At 41.9% G+C, this 27,190-nt stretch overlaps 1 protein-coding gene across 6 annotated transcripts in view; it reads right to left on the reverse strand.

Moving 5' to 3' along the window:
• Positions 1-27,190, reverse strand: part of SPIDR (scaffold protein involved in DNA repair) — a 318,808-nt gene that overhangs the window by 26,020 nt on the left and 265,598 nt on the right. For 5 of the 6 annotated variants that reach the window (XM_038388517.2, XM_043507888.1, XM_043507889.1 and 2 more), the window contains one exon: positions 17,240-17,398. The exons of the other annotated variant lie outside the window; for it this stretch is intronic. In XM_038388517.2, the coding sequence (XP_038244445.1) occupies positions 17,240-17,398 (159 nt within the window). The remainder of the gene's footprint in view (positions 1-17,239; positions 17,399-27,190) is intronic. 6 annotated transcript variants of the gene reach the window in all.

The following is a 27,190-nucleotide window of genomic DNA, read 5'->3' on the forward strand; positions in this document are numbered from 1 at the left end:
CGCTAAAAGAGCTCAAGACTCTTCATTAGAAGGTATTATAGAGGATCCTGACACTATGTAATTCAGGCCCAACCTATTATACCCAAATCTTATTTGCATACCCTAAGAAATGTATGGGTACCCTTATTCTATATGTTAGTGGATTATGACACTTACTCTCTATATATTAATAAGGATTATCTCACTTCAAAAACTGCCAACCTAGGCTCTCTTGGCGACTTCCAGGTTGTGGTATACGCTGCGGTTACCAACCGGTTGCAGATGCCAGATAAACCTGTTCAGTGTTGTATACAGTTCCTCCCTTTGGTTCCCCAAAGTTCAGGGACCATTCCTATCTGTGCCAAAGGTTACCAGCTTTTATGCTGACTTACTCTTAACTGATTATATTTTTAGCTATTTAGCGGATCTTACCGGATATAGGCCGGTAGGCTTCTTGCATTTCAGCAAAACTTATTCTATGTATAATTATTAGGAAACACATATCATATGCTTCAACACATCCTAAATTCATAGGAATTAATACTGATAAAATATAAGAATGAAATGGATTAATTCAGAAAGAGAAACATATTATTTGATACATTAGGATATAATAGCAAGCAAAGTAATCCTATGGGCTACAATGGGGCCTGCAGAGCTTCTTCATCTAGTTGCTGAGTAGGCTAATTATTGCTTAACTGAGCCTCTTGTAACAAATAAAAGTCTTATTTCCGGCAATATAGACATACAGGCCCTGCAACCCCAGCCTACACTAGAGAGAAGCCAAACTGCTCTTAGAAAGCAATGGTCTTCCACTGTCTCTGAAACTTTCTGAAATTACAGAACAAAAAATCTCTCTTCAATATTATAAAAATCACAAGAAATGTTTTATTTCACCTCTTCCCCCCCCCAACTTTAGTAAAAAAAATATTACAGAAAGAGATATTTTTAAGACACAGGTGTTTTGGGTTTTTTTGCTTGCATCAGGCAAATATTACAACACACAAAAATAATATTGGGGGGGAGGAGGAGGAAGCAATTACTTACCTTCCATGAAAGATTTAAATTTGTTCAATACTAAAAACAAATCCACCCTCCCAACCCCGTCCCACACACTGCATAAATCTGAACAGTCAAAAGACAAGGCAAGCCAAATATAAATCTGTAATTACCAGTCAGCACTGCTTCCTCAACTTCCCTTGTTATGCATAGTCATTGGAAAATGTACAACATGAAACAATATACACTCTTAGATTTCAGCTCTTCATACACCTATGGGAGCCTGGGGGGAGGAGGGAGTCAAAACCTGGAACTAATAAACTTAGTATTTCAGTCAAATTGTACTTTTTTCCCGTTTTTGTTAACTTTAGCTTGTGTGATTACATTCTTTATGGGACATTAGAAATTACACATACTGCATGGAATAATTTGGATAGTGCTAACCAAAAACTAAAATCCATATCATATCACTGAGAGACTGAAATGCTTTCTTATACAATACGAGGCCATTTTGTATTCTCAGATATACATATAGGTGGTGGTGAGAGATAATAAATATATCCTCACCAGTTTTATGGGCCACTGACAACCTAATCAATAATCAAAGTTTGTTAAAGGAAAAAGAATACACTCAATTAGAAACTAAATTAGTTTTGATAATCTATGCAGTTATTAAAAACACTAAAGAGTAAAAGTATCTTAAAACATTAAATTATTTAAGTTATGCTTTAAACTGAGGCACTCAACTTATAACCACAGCAATTACTAAATGGTTTCAAGGATCTCAAAACCCCAGGGAAGTGGGTGGTTCCTTTAGATGGCACTCTTTTGAGGAGAAAAAAACCAAAATGAAGAAAATTACAACTTCCTTGCTCTCTGGCCATTGCATGTTTCCTGTCACCATCCAGCAGTTGAAGAACTCTCTTTGATGGCAGTTAGCAGTCATCTTTGTGGTCCTGCATAACTAACCATGTGTTTTTAGAAAGCCAGCATGTGAAACAGAGTATTAGAAAAAGTAAATCAGAGCAAAGGGTTGGAAGAAAAGGTAAGGGAGAGAGAGACACTGAACTTCAGGAAGGGCTAAGTGAGGTACCGACTAATACTAACACTTGTAGGTAATTTATATAAAGATTAAGATATGTGTGATAAGACCTCATACAATAGGTGCCAACTACCCATGGGAAAAAAAGTGGGTGCTCAGCACGCACCGACAGGCAAGCAGATCAGCTCCTCCCCCTCAGTCCCTCCAGCCTGCCGGCGGGCCCCACCCATCAGCTCCTTCCCCTCCCTCCCAGCACCTTCTGCCCATCGTGATCAGCTATTCAGCGGCATGCAGGAGGTGTTGGAGGGAGAGAAGGAGGCGGAACGGGGCGGGAAGAGGTGGAGTTAGGGCGACCAGATGTCCCATTTTTATAGGGACAGTCCCATTTTTTGGAACTTTTTCTTATATAGGCGCCTATTACCCCCCATCCCATCCCGTTTTTTCACAGTTGCTATCTGGTCACCCTAGGTGGAGTGAGGGTGGGACTTGGGGCAGAGCAGGGGGGGTCGAGCACCCCCTGGGAACTCAGGAAGTCAGTCCTCTGCCTCATACAGAACATAAACTGCTCATCATAGAGAGTCAGGCATAATCAAATAAATTGTATTTCTATAGTATTTCCCATCAGAGGAGCTCATAATGATTTAGAAATACAGTTCTGCCAAAACTTTTTTAGTCAAAAAATGGAGATTCAGGCTGACAAACATTTTCTGAATTTGTGTTGCATTCAGCAAATTGTTTCAGTAAAAAAAAACAAAAAACAAAAAAACCCCTAAATGTTTTGTTTTGACATTTTCAAAATAAAACACTTAGATTTTTTGATTCAAAACAAAAAGTTGTTTAATTTTATTAAAAAATAAAAAGTGTTTATACGAGCTCAAAAACTAAACCAAACACTTTATTTTAGGTCAAATGTTTTGTTCGACCTAAAATTATTTTTTCCCGTTTTAGCTCACTGAAAATTTTGATTTTTTGTTTCAGGTCAACTCAAAAAGATTTTTCCCCTCAAAACAGCCAGTGATCAACAAAACCAGTTATCTGCACAGCTCTATTTAGAAACACTGGGTAAAATCCCCACCAAAGTCAATGGCTAAAATCCCATTAAGTTCAGTGGAGCCAGGATTTCACCCATCAATGAGGTAAACTTTACAACAACTTCCAAACTTAGGTATTGTCATAATAGGCCACGGGACCAGCTAGTTCAGCATCCAGCCTTTGACAGAGACAGAAGGACTAGATGTTTCAGAGGAAGATGCAAGAAACCCTGGAGTGAACAATTACGGAACAAACTGCCATGAGAAAAGTTTCTTCCCAAACTCCATCAATAATGTAACTTTGGAGGTCTGCATTATCTATTGAAATGTCTAATCCTTTTTTGAATCATGGTAAGCTTTTAGCATCAATTATATCTTTTAAAGCGAGTTCCCAGGCTAATTAGGGATCATGTTAAAGTATTTCTTTTTACTACTTTAAAATTTGTCTTTGTTTTGTTGACTATGCTTTTATATTCTGAGAAAGAATAACTAGAAGAAATGGTTACTCATCCTGGGTAGTCACTGTGGTATTTTGAGATGTTTCCCCCTCTGGGTGTTGCACACCAGGTACGCTTGTGCCCCCTGCACCTTTGATCGGAGAGTTCTCATAGCAATGTGCTTTCGGCCCACATATGTGTATTACTCAGTCTCATGCTCCCTGATGTTATATAGCACTATGCAGCTGAACCAGACTCAGTTCCTTCTCTGCTGTGAAGCTCTATAGCAAAGAACTCCAAAGCAGAGGAGAAGGAAGACAGGTAGTGGAGCACCAATACGAGGACACATCTTGAAGAACCAGTTATTGAATAGAGTGAGTAACCATTCCTTCTTCTTCAAGTAGTGTCCCTACACTAGGTGACTATGGAGCAGTTCCCTCTAAGCAAGGGGGGGGGCTTCAGAATTGAGTCCAATACCAAGAAAGTATAGTCAAGCTGAATGCAGCATGAGAAGCACAGTCATGAGCTATGGCGTGATGCTCAGCAAACATATTTATAGAGACATAAATCACAGCGCTACATATTTCAATGATGGGAACATTTTTAAGAAAGGCTTTAGAGGTAGAAATAGACCTTGTAGAGTGAATTTGTATGTGCAAAGGTGCTTGGATATTGCAAGTTTGATAGCAAGAACTAATACAATCGGATATCCATTTGAAAAGTCTTCGTTTACAGACTGCAGACCTCTTTGTCTGCAAATCGAGACAAATAATTTGGGAGTCCATCTGAAAGGCCTGGAGAGTGATTGGTGAGTAAATGGCTAGCTTTATCAGGTAAGGAAACCATGTTTGTCTGGGCCAGATCAGAACTATTAGAATAACTCTGGATTTGTCCTTTTTTATTTTGAGTAGAACTTTGAATATGAGAGGAGTTGGGGGAAATGAATACAGTAGACCCACTGACCATTGAAGATGAAAGGTGTCGCCCAAGGAATGGTGATTCAGCCCACATCTGGAGCAGAACTGGGCACACTTCTTGATAATTGCCATTGTAAATAGATTTATTTGTGGTGCACCATTGCTGGAATATATGTGGTGTAGTATGATGGATGGTCTTCAGAGAAGTGCCTGTTGAGTGCGTCTGCAGTCACATTCTGAACTCCTAGAAGGTAAGATGCTATGATGACAATCTGATTGGGTATGCATCAATGGCAAAGCTTGACAGCCTCAGCACACAGAGAGGGGGACCTTGCCCCTCCTTGTCACTTGATATAGAACATACAAGGCATGTTATCCAACAGGACCTTTATGTGCTTACACCTAATTAGTGATAAAAACTGGAGACAGGCATATCTGAGTTCCAGGAGGTTGATGTGCAGAGTGATCTCCCGAGGCATCCACCTGCCTTGGGCTGAGTGTCCAGATGTGCTCCCCACCCTAGAAGGGATGCATCCATCATTATGACACTGTTGGGGAAGCATGGGTGAAAGGGACTCCTGCACAAACATTCTGAGGGTCTTTCCACCAACTGAGTGATTCTTTCACACAGGTAGATATGGACAGTAGTGTAGTTAGACTGTGATTGTTCGGTGAATAAACAGTTCTGAGCCACCCATGAAGGCAATGCATTTGGAGTCTTGTATGGCCTATAACAAAAATGCCAGCTGCCATGTGCCCCAACGGTTCTTGACTGGGGTCTGAGGGCTGATCTGGATTGTACTATGTTGGATATGGCCATGGATCTGTGCATTGGGAGGCAGGCTCTTGCTTCTATTGAATTTAGATAAGTGCTTATGAATTCTAACTTTTGCACACGAGTCAAGGTGGATTTTTGAATGTTCAGTTGTAGGTCCAAGTTGACTAAGAGGTCTATGGTGACACAAGTTGCCCAGAGTTTACATCCAAGGAGTGACCTTTCAGAAGCCTATCACCTAGGTAAGGGAACAAAAGAATTCCTTTTCTGCAGAGGTGTGCTGCTACTACTGACATAATATTCAAAAAGACCCTTGGGGCAGATGACAGGCTGAAAGAGAGCAACCTGTACTGAAAAATAGTCATGTCCAACCGTAAAAGGTAGAACTGTTTGTGAAATGGGTGGATCGCTATATGGAAATATGCATCCTGATGGTCTAGGGCAGAGAACTAATCCCCTTGGTCCAGTGATGAAATTATTGCTGCAAGTATCACCATTTTGAATTTTTGAACCTTCATATAAGTATTGAATAGCCATAAATCTAGGATGGGTCTCCCACCACCATTCTTTTTTTGGAACCAGGAAATATCTGGAATAAACCCCCTTCCCTCTGTGCTGCCTGGGAACCAGTTCTATAACCCCCAAGAGTAGAAGAGGGTCTATTTCTTGTTGAAGCTGGTTCTCATGAAAGGGGTCCCTGAAGAGGAATGGGAAAGGATAGTTGGCAGGCAGAAGAGAGGTAACTTTTGTGTTGAGGTCTGTATGATCTCTGGGAGTTTGATAATTGGGTGGACAAGATTTCTGCACCGTCTGGGACTCACTAAACTTTTCTCTTTTGGGCACTGGGCAGGTGTCTAGACACTGAGAAAATGCAAAGTAGTCTTGCAGTCCTTTAACGTGCACAGTGATTCGTCCGTGCTGTAATCGAACGGTGTAATACCCCATCAAAAAGAAGGGCTTAAACCATATTTTAGACCTCCTTTGGATATCCTGAAAGCTGTCGCCAGGAGGCCCTCCTTCTAACTACAGCTGTAGAGATCAAATGGGTGGGAATAACAGCAGCGTCGAGGGAGGCCTGCAGAGATCTTCTGGCAAGCCACTGGTCTTCCACAATAATGGCCTGAAATTGCTCAGAATGTTCAGCTGGTAGATTCTCAATAAAAGAGCTCAGCTTGGCATAATTTGCATGATCATATTTAGCCATTAATATCTAATAAAGGCGATTCTGAATTACAAAGTAGCAACAAATATGATTTTTTTCCCAGACAGGTGTAGGTGCTTATGATCCTTGTCATAGGGCAAATATTCAGCATGGAACTGCCTTCTACATTCATTAAGCACATGAATCATCAAAGAGTTAGAAGAGGGATGAGAAAATAAAATTTCTGAGTCCTTAGATAAGATATAATATTTCTTATCCACTCTCTTGAATGTAGATGGAATGGAGGCCAGGGTGTACCAATTAACCTTTGCAAGGTCTAGTAGGGCCTTGTTAACTGGCAAGGCACTGCAGCAGATGAAGCTATATGGAGGATATCAAGGAGCTTATGATGTGGTTCTTTGCAGATCCCTCTTGAGGAAGTTAAAGAGTCTGCAGTTCTCTTGATGAATTGTTAAAACTGTTTAAAATCATTTGGAAGGGATGGAGGAGGTGGCATAACTCCTTCATCAGGTGACAAAGAAAAGATGTTTGCCAGTGGAGAGATGTCTTCATCAGCTCTAGCTTCCTGTTTCTCACAGGTTTCTCCCTGAGGTTCCGGTCTCCTAAAGAGGAAAAGTGATGAAGGTTGCCTATCTCTGTGATGGGTGGTGCTTGAGGCCCTAGAAAATTGCTGGTGATAGGCTGCCCAAGGGTCCCTGTATGGCCAATGAAGTGATGTATATGGCACGGTGGTGGCATGCATGGATGTTCATACAAATGAGATGGTGGTTGAGGTTGTCTCTCGTGAGTGGTATCAATCTTTTCAGAGACTTCTGGAAAGGGGCCTCTATAGCAGTAGTGCCCAAACTTTTCCTGTTGTGCCCCCCTTACCAGTAATGAAATCTGTCCATGCTACTCCTCCATTACTGCGCAGTTGGCTCAGCAGAGGAGCTTAGGCTGAAGGCAGAGCTGGGGATGGAGGAGGAGCTGGTCTGGGGGTAGAGAGTGAATGAGGGCTGGGCTGGGGGGAGACCGGGGGCTAAGTGGAGCTATGGCCAAAGCTGGGCCATGGGTTGAGTGGGACTGGATGGTGCTTCCTTCCTGTCTCTCATATGGGCTAGCCTGGGCCTACTACGCACCCCCCAAATGTTCCTCCATACCCCTCATAGCAGTGTATACCCTACAGTTAGGGGACCACTGCTTTATAGGGATGGAGAGAAGATCCCTGCACAGATATCTGGGAAACCAAGGCAAGATCTTCAAAAGAATCCTGCTCTTCCACTCCGTCATGGTGAAGCACTGGAAGAACCCCGAGATAAAGCCACCAGCATTGGGCAAATCTGGAAATCCCTGGTACAGAGAGTATATTGGTCCTGAGCAGTGGTGAGTCAGGCATCTTAGACACAGCTAGATCTTGGGGAAAGCAAAACTCCTGCGATACAGAGATTGTTGTTGGTACTTCCCCCTGGCCTGCACCAAAGTGATAGTGACTGAGACAGTTGATGGTACCATGAATCTCCACCACTCTGAGAGGAGTCCAGACAGAGCCTGAAAGGGCTTCTTTGGTACCGAGTGAGAAGTAATAGAGCGCTTCTCGCCACTTTGCTCTACTGGTGGTACTGTCGACCTCTTAGAACCTCAGACTTTGCAGTCTTTAGGTCTGACAGTGCCCTTAGTACTTGAGGAACCAGCAGCTTTGTGGGTACCAGGTTGGAGAGCAATGGTTGCCAAAGTAGCTGAAGTCATTGGAGATCATGATTTCTTCAAGATAGATTCCCTATCTGGAGAACGTGAGGGACAGTCTTATTGGAGAAATCTGGGATACTCCTCTTAGCTGCCCTCGAGGAGTGGGGCTCAGAGGCAGTGGACTTAACTGGAGACCGGCGTGTAGAGTGGTACCCTGTCCTTGGTCAGAAAACAGGTGCAGCAAGCTCACCATCATTAGGAGACAAAGTTTGATCTCCCTGAAGTTTTTTTTGGCTCTACATTTTAATGCAAGGCAGAAGTTGCTGTTTTGGGAAATAGGAGATTCCCTGAAGCAATGTATGCAACAGGAAGGAGTATCTGTCATCCATTGAGATTGCCTCCCAGCATGACAGGCAATGTTTGAAACCAGGAGAAATGGGCAGAACCTCCCAGTAAAGTAAAAACTATCTATATAGAAGAGGAGAGAGAGAAAAAATCTGAAAAGTTTTTTTAAAACTAGCATTACTTACTACTACTAAGAAAACACTATAACAAACTACACAATTGACATAAAACTCAATGCAGACAACTGCAAAGGCTCCATTTCAGGCCAAAGTGGCTGAAAAGGAACTGAGGGTGGTTTGCTCATGCAGTGTTATATCACAACTGCATGAATCACAAGATGGAGTAACATTCATGCACAGGGCAAACAGATGAGAAATCTCCAATCAAAGGCGCACGGAGGGCAAGCGTACCTAGAGTGGAGCTCCCATAAGGACACTACTTGAAGAAGAACTAATAGTTTGCTTTTGGAATTGTTATCCTGAAGTCACTTAGTGCCTGACTGACCAGGTAAAAAGATTTATAAACTAAAGGAGAATTTATTGTATGTATTCACAGATTTCAAGGTCAAAAGGGACTATTTTGATCATCTAGTCTGACCTCCTGATTAACACAGGTCACAGAGTTCCTCCCCAAATATTTCCTTTTATACTAGAGCATATCTTTCTAAAAAAAAAAATTCCAATTTTGAATTAAAAATTGCCAATGATGGAGAATCCACCATATCCATGGACAAATTGTTCCAAAAATTAATTACTTTCCCTATTAAAAGTGTACACCTTATTTCTAACTCCATTCAGAACTAAAAGTACCAACACAGAGAAATCCATAAGTGTAGATAGACAAGTACATCACAGCATACAATTTTAACTTCATGTAAGGTAGCATTTCATAGGCAATTTGCAGGTTATTTTTTCTCCCCTCATGCAATCTTTTATTGAACACGCCACTTAATCTTTACACATAACTGCATCCACTTGGGTAGTGATCATACTGAGGCTATCTTGGAAAATGTGGAGTATACTCCAGAGGGGAGGTGACATATAGGCTGGAATGTGTACAGCTTGGACATTGCTATCTACATCCCTGGAGCAATCTCACTTCTCCTTTCCCAAGACACTAAATTTATAAGATTGGCAAGTGGGCAGGGGAGGTGTTGAGAAATATAAAATATACACATCAAACACTAAATGGCAAAAAATTTCACTGTGTCTGCTCTTCTCTCTTCAAACCTTCATATTACTTTAGTCTCTGTTAGGCTGATGCAAAATGTGCAGGTCAGGGAAGAGAGGTGCAGGTAAGGTTGGTGGACTAATGTGAATGAGAATAGTGGAGAGGAAAAAGATGGTCAAGAAACAGATACCGAACCACATGCTATTAATCTAGCTTCTACAGTAATGACTTGTATAAACTGAGTAAGTCACGATAGCTTCTCTGTAACTCCACACTATCCATCTGTCATATAGGGCAGCCAGATACTGGACAATGATGTCAGGGGAGACATTTCTTCCTTTAGTTTCCTAACAGGGGAAAGGGTTCATTGCTGTGAGAGCCTTGCAGAAGGTGTTCCTTGTAGACACTAGGGCCCCAATCTTAAACCAGTCCAATGGGAATCCTTCCATTAACTTCAAAGAGCTTTAGAACAGAGCCTAAATGAACTGCATAATCCTAGACTGTCATTTGAACCAAAAGCCCATCCCAACCCCAACAATCAGAGAAGTGGAGAGAGAGCCCCCAGTGATCACCTTCAAAAAATAACACTGGGAGACCCTGTACCCAACCTCTTTCCTCTTCCCCCACAGTGGAGCTGCATGGGGATTACTGCAGTCCTACAGCAATAACTATCATAATCCCAATGGACAAGATCTTCATGGGCTGCTCTGGGTCAGGATATGACTCATTTGTGTGAGTGCTCAGCCACCTTCTCTTTCAGAGCATTCTTGTCCCCCATCAGAAGGGAATATGGTTCCCTCTGCCCCACCCTAACGTACCAGACCCACCATCCCCAGAATTTGTTCAGGCTATTTAGCAGTCTGTGGTCAGAGTAAAATACCCTTTACTGCCTTCTGAACCTAGGCTACATTTTGGTCCTTAAAGTAAGCACACACTTATCAGACCGTAAAGAAAAATCTTGTCTACCAAACACCCAAGACTAAGGGAAAAGAGCATTCTGAGTATTGAAGTGAGATTCCAGTCCTTGGGATTGTGGGACAACAGACACATGTTTGAGTTTATCACCCATTTTGGCTTACTCCAGACTCTCATACCCTAAGGATGAAGGGGGGCAGAGGGAAAAAAATAATTTTTCCCTCATACTTTATACTTTTATTCCTTTACATCGATTTTAGAATCCACTGGTGGTTTTCCTCTAACCAGCACCTTAAGAGTCACCTTTTGGCATTTCCTGCAGCATTTGAAATAGTCATGGTTAGGGACACAGATGACAGAAACATGAGTGTAAAGAAACAATTTTTAGAATAAAGCAGTGATTCTGAAACTGTAGTCTGTGGACCTCTGGAGATCTGCGAGTCATGTCTGGTGCCCCTGGCCTCGCTGATCAACTCCTCCCCGTCCCTCCCAGTGTCTCCTGCATGCCACGGAACACCTGTTCAGCGGCGTGCAGGAGGCGCTGAGAGGAAGGGGGAGTAGCGGGGATGAGGCGCGCTTGGGGAAGAGGGCAGAAAGAAGCAGGCAAGAGGAGGGGCAGGGGTGGAGTGGGGGCAGGAAGCGATGGGGTGGAGGTAGGGCCTTGGGGGAAGGGATGGAATGGGGGCAGGACCTAAGACTGAGTGGGGGTTGAGCACCCCCAGGAAAAATTAGAAGCTGGCTTGGGGGTCTGTGAAAAGTTTGAGAACTGCTGAAATAAAAGCATGATTTAAATATTGGACAGTGAAACCATGTTGCAAATCATGTTAGCTATCCCTGGATTTATATTAGCCTTCTTCTTTTAATGTTACCACCAATGCAGCTCCAGCAGCACTACCCCAGACCAGCCTCTAGTGTTTTAAGCACTTCATAGAAGGGCTGTCTGAATAACGTTTGGTTTGGGTGCAGATCCGGAAAAAAATGTATTGGGTCAACACAAAATGTTTAGGTCAACCTGAAATGAAATATTGTGCTCATTTTGAGGTTTTTAAACTTAAAAAAATTAAATACTGAGCAAAATTCAAAATCAAGATACTTTTCTAAAACAAAATGTCTTAACATTTAATTTCAGAAATGACTATACAAACTGTTTCAACATTTTGGGTTTTTTTTGTTTTTCCTCACTGAAACAATTTGCTGAAATTGATCCAAATTGATCCAAACTGCTTTGGTTGACCCAAATCTGCATTTTTCAGTGAAAAACAGTTGTCTGAGAAAATTTCCCCCCAGCTCTACTGTACAGTCTGACCCTCCTCAAGGCAGCCAGAAGTGAGTTACTGTTCGTCTGAAATAGAATTTAAATTTTTAAAAGTCTGTCTCTCATTTATTAGGCAGTGCGAAGACTCACTAACAGCCAGTTATAAGGCTGCATTTGTATCCAGCATTCCAAAGCCATAATTTCTTTGGAAAATATGTAAGTTCTAAAAAAGATCAAAATAATGAGCTATGAATGAATGAGAAGTGTTTATTCTTAAAGATACAAATACTCCAAGTAGATGATCCAAAAATTAATTCTGCACTAACTAGTACAGAGTAATAAAAGGGGGCAAAACACGCTTCAGGCACATATGAAAAAAACTATATTAAATAGTCTGGCCAGAAAACAACAATTCCATTTCATGACACACTTCAGTGTTTTAAAATTTGTTTTCATTTTGATGAGGAATGAAAATTAGACCTTTCAAAAGCGTTTGGGAAACAAGTCTCTCTTTCTGTCTGTCCTGGGCTGGATCTGAGAAACCTTCCCAACAAAACTGTTGCAGAAATGGATGTTTCCATGAAACATTTCAGTTTCAACTAAATGTAATTTTTCAACAGAAAAAGTTTCATCAAAAATATTTTATTTGTTCTAATGCTAAGAACTTGTTTACATGGTGGTATAAGATGAAGTGAGAATTTAAACTGATATAGTTATATTGGCATATGTCCCCTTGTGGGCACACTTACACCACTTCCCTTGGGAAACTATTCCACAAAAGAATAAATCTCATAAAAATAAGTTTTCTATGACTAATTACAGACATATTTACATTGAAAAATAAAATAAATTGCACACTATTAGCAAAACTAAGCCAAGTACCATAGGTTAATTTTGTACTCCAGATTTCTTGCTACAGTCTTTTCTTAGAGCTTGTCTACACAGGAAAGTTTTATCAGTTATATTGGTATAATTTTGCCAATATAGCTATACTGGAATAACTCTCAGTGTGGACATGCTTATTCTGGACTAAAAATGGGATCCCCCCCTTGGGTTTGCTTAAACCCCTTTCAAAGCAACGTAAGCAAAACTGAGGCCTTGGCTACACTTGCGAGTTACAGCGCAATAAAGCCGCCCAGAGCCTGTACCTCACTCCCCGTCCACCTTGGCAAGGCATGTACAACGCTATGTCTCTGCGGCTACAGCACTGCTGGTACTCCACCTCCCCCAGAGAAATAAAGTTTGTTGCGCCACCGCTGGTGTGCTGCGGCGCCAGTGTGGCTGCCCAATGCGCTCTGGTTGGCCTCCAGAAGTATTCAGAAGTATCCCACAATGCCTGTTCTAGCCACTCTGGTCATCAGTTCAAACTCTACTGCCCTGGCCTCAGGTGACCAACCATAAGACCATAAGATTCTTTAAATTCTCTGGGAATTTTGAAAATCACCTTCTTGTTTGCTCAGCCAGACGTGGAGTGCTCTCAGCAAATCTTTCCAGGTGACCATGCCTCCACACGCCAGACGAGCCCCAGTATGGAGCAATGGAGAATTGTTGGACCTCATCAGTGTTTGGGAGGAGGAAGCTGTCCAGTCCCAGCTGTGCTCCAGCCGTAGGAATTACGATACCTTCAAGCAGATATCAAGGAGCATGAGGGAAAGGGGCCATGACTGGGACGCACTGCAGTGCAGGATTAAAGTGAAGGAGCTGAGGAGTGCCTACCGCAAAGCTTGCAAGGCAAAAGGCTGCTTGGCTGCTCACCCCACGACCTGCCGATTCTACAAAGAGCTGGACGTGATTCTTGGGGGCGACCCCATCTCCACTCCGAGCACCGTCATGGACACTTCAGAGTGGGAGGAGAAGGAGGAAAGTGGGAGTGAGGGTGCTGGGGCAGGGGGTGACACCCCGGAATCCCTGGAGGCATGCAGCCAGGAGCTCTTCTCAAGCCAGGAGGAAGGTAGCCAGTCGCAGCGGCCGATACTTGGTGGAGGACAAACAGAAGAGCAGGTTCCCGGTAAGCAGCTTTTTTTTCAGGAAGGAATTTTTTCAGTGAGGGCTCTTTGGGCGAGGAGGGTTAGCACTGCAGGCATGCCTAGATGCAGAATAGTGCATTGATGTGGTCTATTACATCGCGGTAATCGGCCCCGGTAATCTCTTCGAAAGTTTCATCCAGAACGTGGGCAATGCGCTTGTGCAGGTTTCTTCGGAGAGACACCATGGTCCTTATCCCAGTTAGGCTAATGTGTCCACACCACTGTGCCGCAAGGGGGGGGGCAACTGCTGCACACAGGCAAGCTGCATATGGGCCAGAGCAGAAGCTGCATTGCAGTAGAAGACCCTCCCTTGCTTCCCAGGTCACCCTCAGCAATGAGATATCTTCCAGAACGGACTCCTGTAGAAAATGTTGGGACAGCGTTCAGTATAGATGCCCCATGCTGCTATTGGCTCTCCCCAAGGCACAGAAACCCAGAGGACAGTACAGCCGTGAAACAATCAGTCGCCCCAACCCTGTGCTTACTCATCATTTTGGGGCTCCTGTGAGTTATGTGAGCTCTCTTTGGGACGGGAAAATTATGCTATTGTGTAGACTGTGTGTGCCCTCCTTAAGTTCGGGGGAATCATTACTGTGTCTGGTAAAAACAATGCTGCCTCTGTTAAGTGTTGCATTTTGCCTTCACAGATGCAACCTTGAGATCTTAGCAGTCCGTGTTATCTTAGCAGGCCGAGAGACTGTAAAGACTCAGGAAGAGATCACGAAAAAGCAAAGAAGACATGCTGCAAGAAGTGATGCAGCAATCTCCTAAAGAGAATCAAAAAGCCCAGGAGTGGAGGAAGAGCAAAAGCAGGATCCTCCAGGAAAATGCAGTGCACCGGTGGCAAAGCGTGGAGCTCCGGCAGCAAAGCACGGATCGGCTGATAAGCATCATGGAGTGCCAAGCGAACTCTATCCAGGTGCTCGTAGCCATGCAGGCGGAGCACTACAGCGCCCGCACCCCCCTTGCAGCTGTTGTCCCAAAACTCTTTCCCTTGTGCCCCCAGGTCACCTCCAACCCATTTTCCCCAACATCTGGGTTCTTATCACCACCGCTACCTCCAATACCTGTAGCTTCACCATCCAGCCCTGAAAACTACGACCCTTACCCACTGCCCTCAACCCCTATCCTGAATTACAGCCATCCTGAAGTGCAGCACTCATTGCACAGCACTCCAGACAGGAAGGCTGAGTATGAGAACAGGACATATGCAAATCTATGATTGAACCATTCCCTACCCCACCCCCTTGCCTTTCTGTTTCCCAAGCAGTTGTGTTTCTTTTCAATAAATGGATTTTTTGGCTTTGAAAACATTCTTTATTATTGCATAAAGTAAAAGATACCTTAGCCCAGGAAAGAAACAGACACTGCAAGTCAGCTTAGCAAACACAGATTCCTAGTAAGATTGGAACCACTACATTTCACTCCCATGCAGGGCACCAGACATTACTGGTGGTTTTCAGCCTCAAATTGCTACCTGAAGGCATCCCTAATCCTTGCAGCCCCACGCTGGGCCCCTCTAATAGCCCTGCTCTCTGGCTGTGCAAATTCAGCCTCCAGGTGTTGAACCTCGGAGGTCCATGCCTGAGTGAAGATTTCACCCTTCCCTTCACAAATATTATGGAGGGTACAGCACGCAGATATAACCGCAGGGATGCTGTGTTCGGTCAAGTCCACCTTTCCATACAGAGATCTCCAGCAGCCCTTTAAACGGCCAAAAGCACACGTCACAGTTCATTCAGCACCATTCAGCCTGTAGTTGAACTGTTCCTTGCTGCTGTCAAGGCTCCCTGTGTAGGGTTTCATGAGCCAAGGCATTAACGGGTAAGCGGGGTCTCCAAGGATCACAATGGGCATTTTGACTTCCCCTACTGTGATCTTCCGCTCTGGAAAAAAAGTCCTGGCCTGCAGCTTCCTGAACAGGGCAGTGTTCCGAAAGATGCGTGCGTCATGCACTTTTCCGGGCCAGCCTGTGTTAATGTCAATGAAACGCCCATGGTGAGCCACAAGCGCCTGGAGAACCATAGAGAAATACTCCTTCCGATTAATGTATTCGGAGGCTAGGTGCCAGAATAGGAATATGCGTCCCATCTATCGCCCCTCCACAGTTAGGGAAACCCATTTGTGCAAAGCCATCCACAATGTCCTGCACATTATCCAGAGTCACAGTTCTTCTGAGCAGGATGTGATTAATGGCCCTGCAAACTTGCATCAACACGAGTCCAACGGTCAACTTTCCCACTCCAAACTGGTTCGCGACCGATCGGTAGCTGTCTGGAGTTGCCAACTTCCAGACTGCAATAGCCATCTGCTTCTCCACCGTCAGGGCAACTCTCAATCTTGTGTCCTTGCGCCGCAGGATGGCGGCGAGCTCCTCACACAGTCCCATGAAAGTGGCTTTTCTCATCCGGAAGTTCTGCAGCCAGTGCTCATCATCCCAGACTTGCATGACAATGTGATCCCACCACTCAGTGCTTGTTTCCAGAGCCCAAAAGCGGCGTTCCACAGTGACGAGCATGTCTGTGAATGCCACAAGCAATCTCGTGTCGTACGCATTACGCCACTCGATATCATCGTCAGACTCCTCACTATCACTTTGGATCTTAAGGAATAGCTCGACTGCCAAACATGATGTGCTGACGAGACTCGTCAGCATATTCCTCAACAGGTCGGGCTCCATTTCCCGCAGACTGAAACGGAACTCAGATCGCACTGCACAGAAACTGTTGAAAGAAGTGCCAAATGTGGACGGAAACACAGGGATTGCTGGGATGCGAAGCAATGCATCAAGGGGCGTTGGGACGGGTCCCAGAATGCCCCGCACCCCAGACCCCCTTCGCACAACCCACGACGCCAGAATGGGAAGAGATGCTCTGTGGGATACCTGCCCATAATGTATCGCTCCCAATGTGGCTGAAAGTGCCGCAAATGTGGCCATGACAGTGCGCTGGCAGCTGCCAATGTGGACAGACTGCAGCGCTTTCCCTACTCAGCTGTACGAAGATGGGTTTAACTCACAGCACTGTACATCTGCAAGTGTAGCTAAGGCCTGAAAAGGCCTTTTTATACTAGAAGAAACTGCAGTACTTGAGACATTTTAAAGCAAACTGGACAAAACTGTAGAAAATGTACAGTAGAGACCAATCCTGTAGTGGGAAGGAGATGGACTGAGTTACCTCTAAGGTCTTATCTGTCTTTTTGAGTCTTTGAATCTTATTAGAAGTGAGGAAAACCATTCATAATATAAACAATAATGAGCTTGCTTCTCCTCCTCCACCCCTTTTCCTGGGAAATGCTTAATATTATCTAAACTTGCTTATGCTGATTGAGTATAGCTGTTCAAATATTATATTTTTTCTTTATTGCTCTACTACCGGCATGGTGTTCTACAAATGGTAATTATAATATCAAATCAAACAAAGTCTGCCTTGTGTTTCGAAGTATCTTGATCCTTAACTAAATAAAATGACATCACCTCTGCCACAGTACACAGCGTACTTTTTCAGGGGATTGTTCTCACCTTCCCCTTGTGGTTCTCTGCAAAATTCTTATTCCAGCTAAAGTGCAGGATTTTCCTTCCCATCTCTGGCTATGCTGTTCAATGTCCTCTGAAGAACATAGGGTCTGCAACTGCACTTCACTGAACATTCCATAGGCATCCTGAACAAGGAGGCATGATCTGAAAAATAATGTTTAATGTTTCTCTGTTAGCAAATTGCTCACAATTATGAAACAATAGATAACAAATTTCAGAAAACTTGATTGTGAGTTCCTCAGAGTAGGGATTAGCCTAAAATACTTTGAAAGCACTTTGCATATAATGGACTCTGGGACAAATAATACATTAAAACAACAATAGCACTAAAGATTTTTTTCAAATATATTTGCAATAGACAAAGGATAACAAAAGCTATGGAGAACAAATGAAAATGGAATTAAAGGATTTACCATTGGAGATTAGGAAACAGTAGATAAGTAATACTTTGTTCCTTTGTCTGTAAAGAGAGAGTACAGATCTGCTCGAAGTGGGGATGAATCTTCTAGAACTGATAGATGGTATGCACAGATAACAAAACTGGTTGTAAATATATTTGATCCACTTAAATAAAACACTGGATTTGATGAGATGAACAAAAGCCAAGAAAAAGGAAACTGATGGATATATTTTTTTAATTTAATAATTGAAATCAGAGTGACCCAGAGGATTAGAAATTGGAAAACACAACCCAATTATTTAAATAAAAGAATAAAAAACAAACAAAACATAGAACGATACATCAGTGAGTTTAACATTTGTTGTATAGAAACACTTGGAAACCATCTTCAGGAATGTGGTAAGAGTACCCCTAAATAAGCAGTGCGATTAAGGACAGCCCACATGGAATCAAGCTTGGGAAGTCATGCTTAACTAACCTGCTGGAATTCTTTGAAGATATCACTATCATGGTAGATAAGGGAGAGTCAGTGGATGAAGTATATTTAGATTTTCAAAAAGGTATTTCATCACAAGGTTCCACATCAGAGATTAGCAGCTAAGATAGTATGACTCATAGAAGAGTGCATGAACAAGGCTGCTGGATACAAAACTAGTTTCACTGCCCGGGGGGGGGGCGGTGGGAGGGGGGGTGGGGCGGAATTGAGCAAGGAGACCTTTCAAGAGGGAAAGGAGTTATGGAGCACCCTTGCAGACAGTGAAGATGCCTCCAACATCTAGAGACACTTGATTCCTTTTTGGAGGAAACTAAGAGGTGTGATAGAAGGTAGAATTAAGATAAATTTTAGAAGTGCAGGCACTGTTTCAAGAGGTTTTAGAGGGGCTTCCTGTGAAATATCCTTGTAGGTCAGTCCAAGCATGTGAGCACCATTACTGAAGATCCTCCACTGGTAGAGCACAAACACATTTTAAAAACATCTAATCACCGAGAAAGGACTGCAACCAGTGAAAGGTAGAGAGAGTCAGGTATCTCTTAGTTCATCTCCTCATCCCTCTGGATCCATGGAATTAGCTTTCTCCTCATCTCTCACCCGTACTATACATGGAGCCTCCATGCTATCCAGAAGCATATTGGGCTTCATACCAAGGACTCGGTCCAGCCTATCAAAAAACTGATACATTTTTTTGTTCCACACTGGATCTATTATTATCGACCCTTACTCTTTTCACAGAACTTGCTTGCCACTTCAAGTGAGGTCTATCTCAGCTATTACCTCAGACACTTGGTGATGCCAATGTTCTTTTAAGAAGCACTGGATCCTTCTCATTTCTTGAGATAGACTTTAGTGCCTGCAAGTCAGCGTCAGGCCAAATAGCAGTATGCTCATATTAAGGCCACTGAGAAAGTCTAATGGCTGAAGCAAAATGAACTCAGTTGCTGCTGAAGAAGTTGATCGTTACAATATAGTGTACAAATGAGCCCCACATTGTGTGCAGTGTTATTTTTACAGACAAGTGGCTTTTAGCAAACTTGGCTCATGTATAGTCAAGAGCATAAAGAACACCAGACGGGACACATGAGCAGTGATGGATGTGGAATGGTAGTGGAGAATTGTACCATTGGAGCTACAACACCCACAATCCAATCCACAATAGTACTGCATCAGTGATTACCGGTACAGTAGAGAAGCACAGACAGTATCTTTGCTCACCATTAGTCTAATCCAAATGCCTATGTGATTGCTTTTGCATTATTTGGAGAATGTGTGTAAGTGGGCATGTGGGTTATTACAAATATGCTGGGGGCACCAAATAGTGGTTAGGATTACTCTAGTATACACAAGTCTAAATTGAGATTAGCACATAGATTTATTTGCAAAACTGAATTCCAGATTGGCACTCAAGATAAGGAACATCACAGACTAACAACATGATTGAGGACATCACAAAAAATATTCACCTCCTTAAAACTTTTTTACAAGTACAAGGGATATAATGAAAAAACCTGAGACAGTACTGATCTTAGACCCAGCATCTCTCACTGTGGAAGGACAGAAAATCAGCCTAATGCTACAAGTATCTAATTAATGACATCAATTTTCCTCTTCACTCCTACAATAAAAACAACCTACCAGCACAACAGGACCCAGAAATGTATTAACAGAACTCTTGATGTCATTTTAGGTGCAGCTGGCTCAGTTCTTACAGATCCATTCATACACTATTACCAGTACCACCATGAATGGATGCAACCTACTGGCTCCTTGAGGATGTTGATGCATGGCAGCTATGCTTTACAGAGGATTCTATTATCTATATTTACTTTAGTTTTCTGAAATAAATTCTGAATTCACATCATTTTCTCATATTATAATGTAGGTCCACATTTCATCAGATACTCTCAAAATTTAGTTCTCAATCAAACAATATATAAAAAATTAAGCAACAATTTATACCAGTTTTTTATCTTTGGAACCACTATGCGGAACAAACTTGAAACCTAAATTACAAGAGATCAAATATGTAATCCAAAAACTAATTGTTCAGAACTATATTACTTATCTATGAAAATTCAGCCATGTATTTACCACAAATCCATCTCTCCATAAAGTGCAATATGCATTAACAGCTTGACTAACATTGTACATTTTCTAAATAAATGTTTAACACTTGTTTGTTGCTATACATATTTCTGAACTAATATAAAAGAAAAAACATTACTATTAATCAATGGTGTCTGTGCATGTGTTGTGGGCCTATACCCTCTTTTTCAAGATACAGTGCACTCAATTTATAAGACTCACTGATAGAAGAATCAATTGCATACAGTGATCAAACCCACTGGGACAAAATCATTCCTACAGTAACCAAACTACTCCACTTGCAAGAATCAACCACTTATAAAAATCAAATCATTTGGGACGAATGTGATTCTTATAAAAGGAGTGCACTAGAATGGTCTGGAAGTAGGCTGACCAGATAGCCAGTGTCAAAAATCGGGACAGGAGATGGGGGATAATAGGTGCCTATATGAGAAAAACACCCCAAAATCGGGACTGTCCCTATAAAATCGGGACATCTGGTCACCCTATCTGGAAGGTGGCCCTACAGAAGTACTGAATTTAAAGGAAGGATGTGGAAAAAAAGACCCCTGTGGAGATCAAATAGAGAGTTAGTTCTATCCTGGAGGGTGACATGGGAGACGGTATGAAGATGAGAGTGTGAGAAGACAACTAAGGAAGAAGTGAGGTCTGACTCATTGATAAGAGCAAAGGGGGCAAGGGCAGGCAATGATAAGAAATGAAGCAGAGCTTAGTCAGTTTTTTTTTTTTTAAATGTAATGACACAGTGAGTCTTATTTTAAACCTTGGGAAGATTTTGTTAATTTCCTAAAAGCCATGGGGAATGGGGGAGGGAGTAGGAGAGGCTGATTACTTTGCATTATTTTTATGACTGAAGTAATATTAAGGACTAAATATTTCCCACTGGAAATGTGGAGATGATTACACGATTGCACTGCTGTGCCCCTCCTAATTAGACACCCTTCACAGTGAAGGAGTAAAACTCCATTTTCTTCTTTTTAATTATACATGAAATACACCATACATCTATGGCGCTGCCTTGTATCTTGCACTTAAGTCTTCTGGAAGGATGGGCGTGAGTAGAACCCCCTTGTGTTTAATCATTCCACAGTTGACAATTACCTCCACTATCTCTGCCAGTGAGAGGAACAATATCGAAAAATATGCCTAGCCCAGGAAAAGAGGAGAGAATGACTGAGGGTGGGGAGCAAGAAGGCACTGAATGAAGATGCTGCAGTTGCTCTTGTCCACATCTTGTAGAAATACGTAGCAGATTTGTCATAAACAGAACTGAACTAAAAGTAACTGTGTTTTATCAAAAGGTAAAAGGACCACACAGACTTTTTGTTTATTCACATTTTAAGGAACACACTCCAGACTGTGGTGAGAAAGAAAGGCAGGCAGAAATTTGTGCATGCGAGTCCCCAACAAATCTCCTACAGTATGCAAAAGGGACACTGTTAGTTGTTGTTTCTTTAGAAGGGAAAGGAAGCGAGGGTCAGGAGAGTGGGAGAGAGACTGGAGGGAAGGGGAAAGCACATACAAGCCTTATGTTAACTCCAAATTTTGCTCATCCTTTATCTCAACCATCAAGGTAGGGTAGTGTTGATTATCCTTCTTTGCTGGGGAAGATTTCTTATCTATTTTTGTGTGCTCCTTGCAGAGACATAAAGCACACCTAAAAACACTCCCCGCTCCCTCAATCACCACAGGCACAACACTCTGCCTACACAATTCCAATTCAGCAACTTGTCTAGTCAAGTCTCAAGGTGGAGCTCCTTAACTCCTGTAAGCATAGCTTAGATTCATACTGTAACCTTCAGGATACCACCCAAGCTCGATTTAACTTATCTGAAATTCACACATGCATACAAGAAGCCACCCACCATCATGCAAACAAAGCAGTTCTTCTGCTCATTGTACCTGTCCTTGAAAAAAATCAGAGCTGGAGATACAGACAGGGTTGGCACCCATCCGGGTTTTACCCAGACAGTCTGTTTTTTGGCTTCTGTGTCAGGGTACCATTTAGGATTGCCAGGTGCTCGGTTTTCAACCAGAAAGTCTGGTTGAAAAGGGCACCTGGCAGTGTACAGACTGGACACCAAAAGCCCGGTTACTGTGGGTCAGGGGAGGCACCGGGTCATTAACCTGCGTCAGCCCCTGTCAGCCAGGGCCACCTCCTTGTCAGGCTGCAACAGCTCCCCTCTGAGCACCAGGGCAGAGGAAGCCCAGCTGGGGAGGGAGGGAGGTGAAGATGATCCAGCGAGGAACAGGGGGTGGGCGAGGCTGCGGGGAAAGGAGCAAGTGACAGGGGCAAGGCCTTGGGGGAAGAGGTGAAGCAGGGGTAGGGCCTTGGGGAAAGAGGCAGGGCAGTGGTCCAGTTACCAGCAATTAGAGAGTGGCAACCCTACAGATCTGAAAATACTGTGGGACTATGATCAGCTTGTTTATCCTGAAACAACACAGGGATTTTCCTGTAAAAAATACCATATTCAATGGACCACAAATTGCTTAATATCTCCATTTAAATAGTAACGCTCTACTGTATTATTGCCACTGCAGACTCAGATTGTTCTGTTCTCTTTTAAAATGCACATCATTTGTTGCCGCCACAGACAGGGATGTTTTATAGATCAGCAATAACTACAATTTGAAGGATACCGATAAAAAAAATGATACTATTAATACTTAGCTACCAAACAGCCTTTTTAATTCACAGATCTCAAAGAACTCTATAGTGGAGAGTAAATAGCTGTGTCCTCATTTTATAGATGGGGAAATTGATGCCCAGAGTTTAAATGATCTGTCCACAAATCAGCACAGTAGTGGCGGAGCTGAGAAAAAAATCCATGACCCCAGCCAAATATGGCCAGGGAAATAACATCCTAAATAACAAATATGTAGCAGAGACCTCCAAAATGTTTAGTAAAACATTCTTAGCAATTACTTTCTCACCATGCATACATACAGCAGAAAGTTTATACAAAGTAAATGACACATTTTGTAGTGTCCTTAGGTTCTGTACATTCTTTGCATTTATCTAGTTATTTGTGTTTTGATGGCAGTATTTAAAAAATGGTCTTTTTTCCCCACTTCTTCAAAGAATCAACAAGTGCAGCTCAAACCTGGAAAATTAAATATACCTTCGACTAGGACTTTTATAGCCTTCCCCTGTCTGACTGCTTTCTCCATTTTTCTACCCAGGTTATTCCTCCACTGCCTTTTTTGTTGCTTTTATGCCTTGAGGAAAAGGAGCTGATAAAAACTGCTTCTGTCGGAAGGAACAGGCCTGTAGGAGCCATGTGGTGGCCAGACTATGTTGTTAATGCCAAACATACACATGACTGGAGCTGCATGGCAATTTAAATTTTCCCAGTCAATGTGGAACACTCCAAATATCTGGTGAGAGCTGAACATAAGCAATACGCCATGGAGATAGCATGTGGCACAGAAATGGACTATTTATATTTGTAAAGACAAGAGCACTGGTTCCAGAAGTTGAACTGGACAATCATTTTCAACAGAATACATTTTTCCTATGCAGTTTCCTATTTTTTTAATACGGCACCAATGCAATGTTTTAAATTCACCGAACCACATTCTCTGTAATTCACTTTCCTGTAATTCTTAAACTCCTGACATTTGATTCTCTTTTATATGTTCACAGATAAGAACTTTTCTAGTTCTTTTTTGAACTCCCTTATAGTTTTGGCCTTCACAACATCTCCTGGCAACAAGTTCCACAGTTGACTGTGTATTGTGTGAAGAAGTTCTTCCTTTTGTTTGTTTTAAACCTGCTAAGTATTAATTTCACTGGGTGATTCCGGGTTCTTGTGTAATGCGAAGGGGAAATAACACTTCCTTATTCACTTTCTCCACACTAGTCATGATTTCAAGTCTCTTTTCCATGCTGAAAATTCTTTATAAACTCTCCTTAATCATTTTTGTTGTCCTTCCTGTACCTTTTCCTATTTTAATGTGTCTTTTTTGAGATGGGGTGACCAAAACTGCATGCAGTATTCAAGGTGTGGGTGAACCACGAATTTATATAGAGGCATTATGATATTTTCTGTCTTCTTATCTATCCCTTTCCAAATGGTTCTAACATTCTATGCTTTTTTGACTGACGCTGCACAATGAACAGGTGTTTTCAGTGAAATATCCATAATGACTCCAAGATCGCTTTCTTAAGTTGTACCAGATAATTTAGACCCCATTATTTTGTATGTATAGTTGGGATTATGTTTTCAAATGTGCATTACTTTGCATTTATCAACACTGAATTTCATCTGCCAGTTTATTGCCCAGTTACGCAGTAACTGAGTTTTGTGAGATCCCTTTTTATTTAAAAAACAAACAAACAAACATTTACAAACGATAAAAAGACAGTCCTGTCATCTACCCAAGCTCAATATCAAGCTTAAGTTATAGTTCCAAACCCTTTGAGAGATGCATTTGGCAAATATTTTCGATATTTTTCTGGTTGTTTTGGCTGTCTTGGACTCCTGAATATTGAAATCATTCTATTAATAGTTGCAGCCAAAAAAAAATACATCAAATAGAAACAAACATTCCCAGCAAGCTGTTGTTGGGGCTAGGAGGGGTAAAGAAAGCAGTTATTTGTTCAAATGTTTATCTCAGAACTTGGATGAAGTTTCAGGGGAAACAGTCCAGTGGGACATAAAAGACAATAATTTTATAACTTTCTGTAATTTGTTTGGATCCATGCTGAATACATCACCAGGGTAAAGTCTTAATTATACAATGAGAAAAAACTACATCCATAAGCATCTTCAATCATTTCCATTTGTTTCCAGAGTGCAAGCATCAGCATTGCTATAAAATAACTAAGAACAAGAAGAGCATTCTGGGTACATATAAGTAAATAAATACGAGACCATTTCACCTAGTTTCAGAATTGCTGTCGCCAGTACTGTTGTGGCAGTAAATTATAGGTAGAATATAGTTTAAAAAAAAAAAAAGATGTAAATGCAGACTCCCATCATATACTGCTATGTTAAATTATGGATAGCTTCCACATGGAGTCTCATTACAATTACCTGATTTGTTTGTATGGATCAGCTTAGAACAGGATAACATTTTTCTACAGAAAATAATTTATTAAACAACAGGACAACTTTATGGTGAAGAAAGACAGACTCAGATTTCAGAGTAGCAGCCGTGTTAGTCTGTATTCGCAAAAAGAAAAGGAGTACTTGTGGCACCTTAGAGACTAACACATTTATTTGAGCATAAGCTTTCGTGAGCTACGGCTCACTTCATCGGATGCATTTGGTGGAATTGCATTTCCACCAAATGCATCCAATGAAGTGAGCCGTAGCTCACGAAAGCTTATGCTCAAATAAATTTGTTAGTCTCTAAGGTGCCACAAGTACTCCTTTTCTTTTTACAGACTCAGATGAATACCACCCATCTAGGGTGATATGAAATCTCCAATCTCCAAGAGAAGATCACATTCTAAATTTAACATACAATCATGATCATCTTGGCACTTAAATAGCACTTTTATCCATGAATCTGAATAGGCTCATACCAACCTAAGACTGATACTAAGGGCTTTATTGTTTGGTTTTCGTTTTTAATGTTTTAATGTTCAATTGCATATTTCAATGGAGAGCTAACAGAGGATTTTGTTCTATGCACTGCTGGGTACCCTCAATTCCAAAAAGATCACAGTTCAACTCCTCGCTCTAGCACAGGTTTTTTGTTTAATGTTCGGCAAGTCACATTCCCTCTGTGACTCAGTTTCTTTTCTACAATGTGAGAATAGAAATGTTACCCTCGCAAGGGTGTTGTGAGAATAAATGCTCAGGAAGAGCACACATACTGCAGGGATGGAGGCAATGTAAGTACCTAGAAAGACATACCCTGCTACAAGCCCTTCCATGTACTAAACTTGCATTTAAATTAAGGGCAGTTTTGTAAGTGAAAGGCTTTCAAGCCCATTCTTTTTGAAATACAGCTGCATCTTTGAGAGATCACTTAAGTACCTTTAACAATACATACAGCAAGAACTTTTCAAATATTGTAGCCACTGAAATAAAATAAGAATGGTGTAGCAATATAGTGGCATCACTGAATCTTTCAACTGTGCATCATTTGTGAATACAGTGGATTCATTTTTAAGCCACATAGACTATGAATGGACTGTGAGAAGAATTTATAAAATACAATACAAAACGAACTTTAACAACAAAGAAAGGGAACAGCCCACATTCTGAAGAGTGATAAGGCATTCAAAAATATACTCCTGGTAACATAAAGCAAAAGAGATAAATAAAACATTCATTTTCAGTGAACATGTAATGTGAGTGCAATATAACACTGCAGAGTTTTTTATGGAGCTGCATTCAGGAAGAAATTCTTTCAACAATACTAAAATCTGTATCTATTATTCATCAAAATAAGCAGCAGAAAAAAACAGCAAAGAAAATCACAACTGAAGGCTTTCTGGGGACCTTGTTTGGCAAAAATACAACTCAATTCTTCCTTGAGGTTTCTTATGTTTCTTTTCACCCTTGGTTGTTTTTCTCCTTGCTCTCATTCATTGGCTCAGTTTCATAGGTGTGTGTACGAGTGAGGGAGCGTGTGTGTGTATAGACTGTTTACAAGAGTTATGGTAGCAATTCTCAGCAGTCCATTGAGAATTCCAGGAAACGGCCCCTGTTATTTTATTCTAGGTCAATGTCAGCTCATGACAGGCAGTAAAGATCACACAGGACAGCTCACTCAAACGCACAATCCTTCAGTGAGGCCTCAATGGGAGAGAGAAAGCCAGAGAGCTGTGAGTGGGCGGAGTGCCTTCCCAGCACTCTACCAACCACAGCACAAGGAATTATGATAAACATCACTCTGGAAACCAGATACAACAGTACATTGTGTTCTTCTGAAAAACAACCAGGCTTCTCCTCACTTAAAGTAAACAGTTAATCCT

The sequence above is a fragment of the Dermochelys coriacea genome, chromosome 2 (genome assembly GCF_009764565.3).
Source record: "Dermochelys coriacea isolate rDerCor1 chromosome 2, rDerCor1.pri.v4, whole genome shotgun sequence".
NCBI classification, from domain to species: Eukaryota; Metazoa; Chordata; order Testudines; family Dermochelyidae; genus Dermochelys; species Dermochelys coriacea.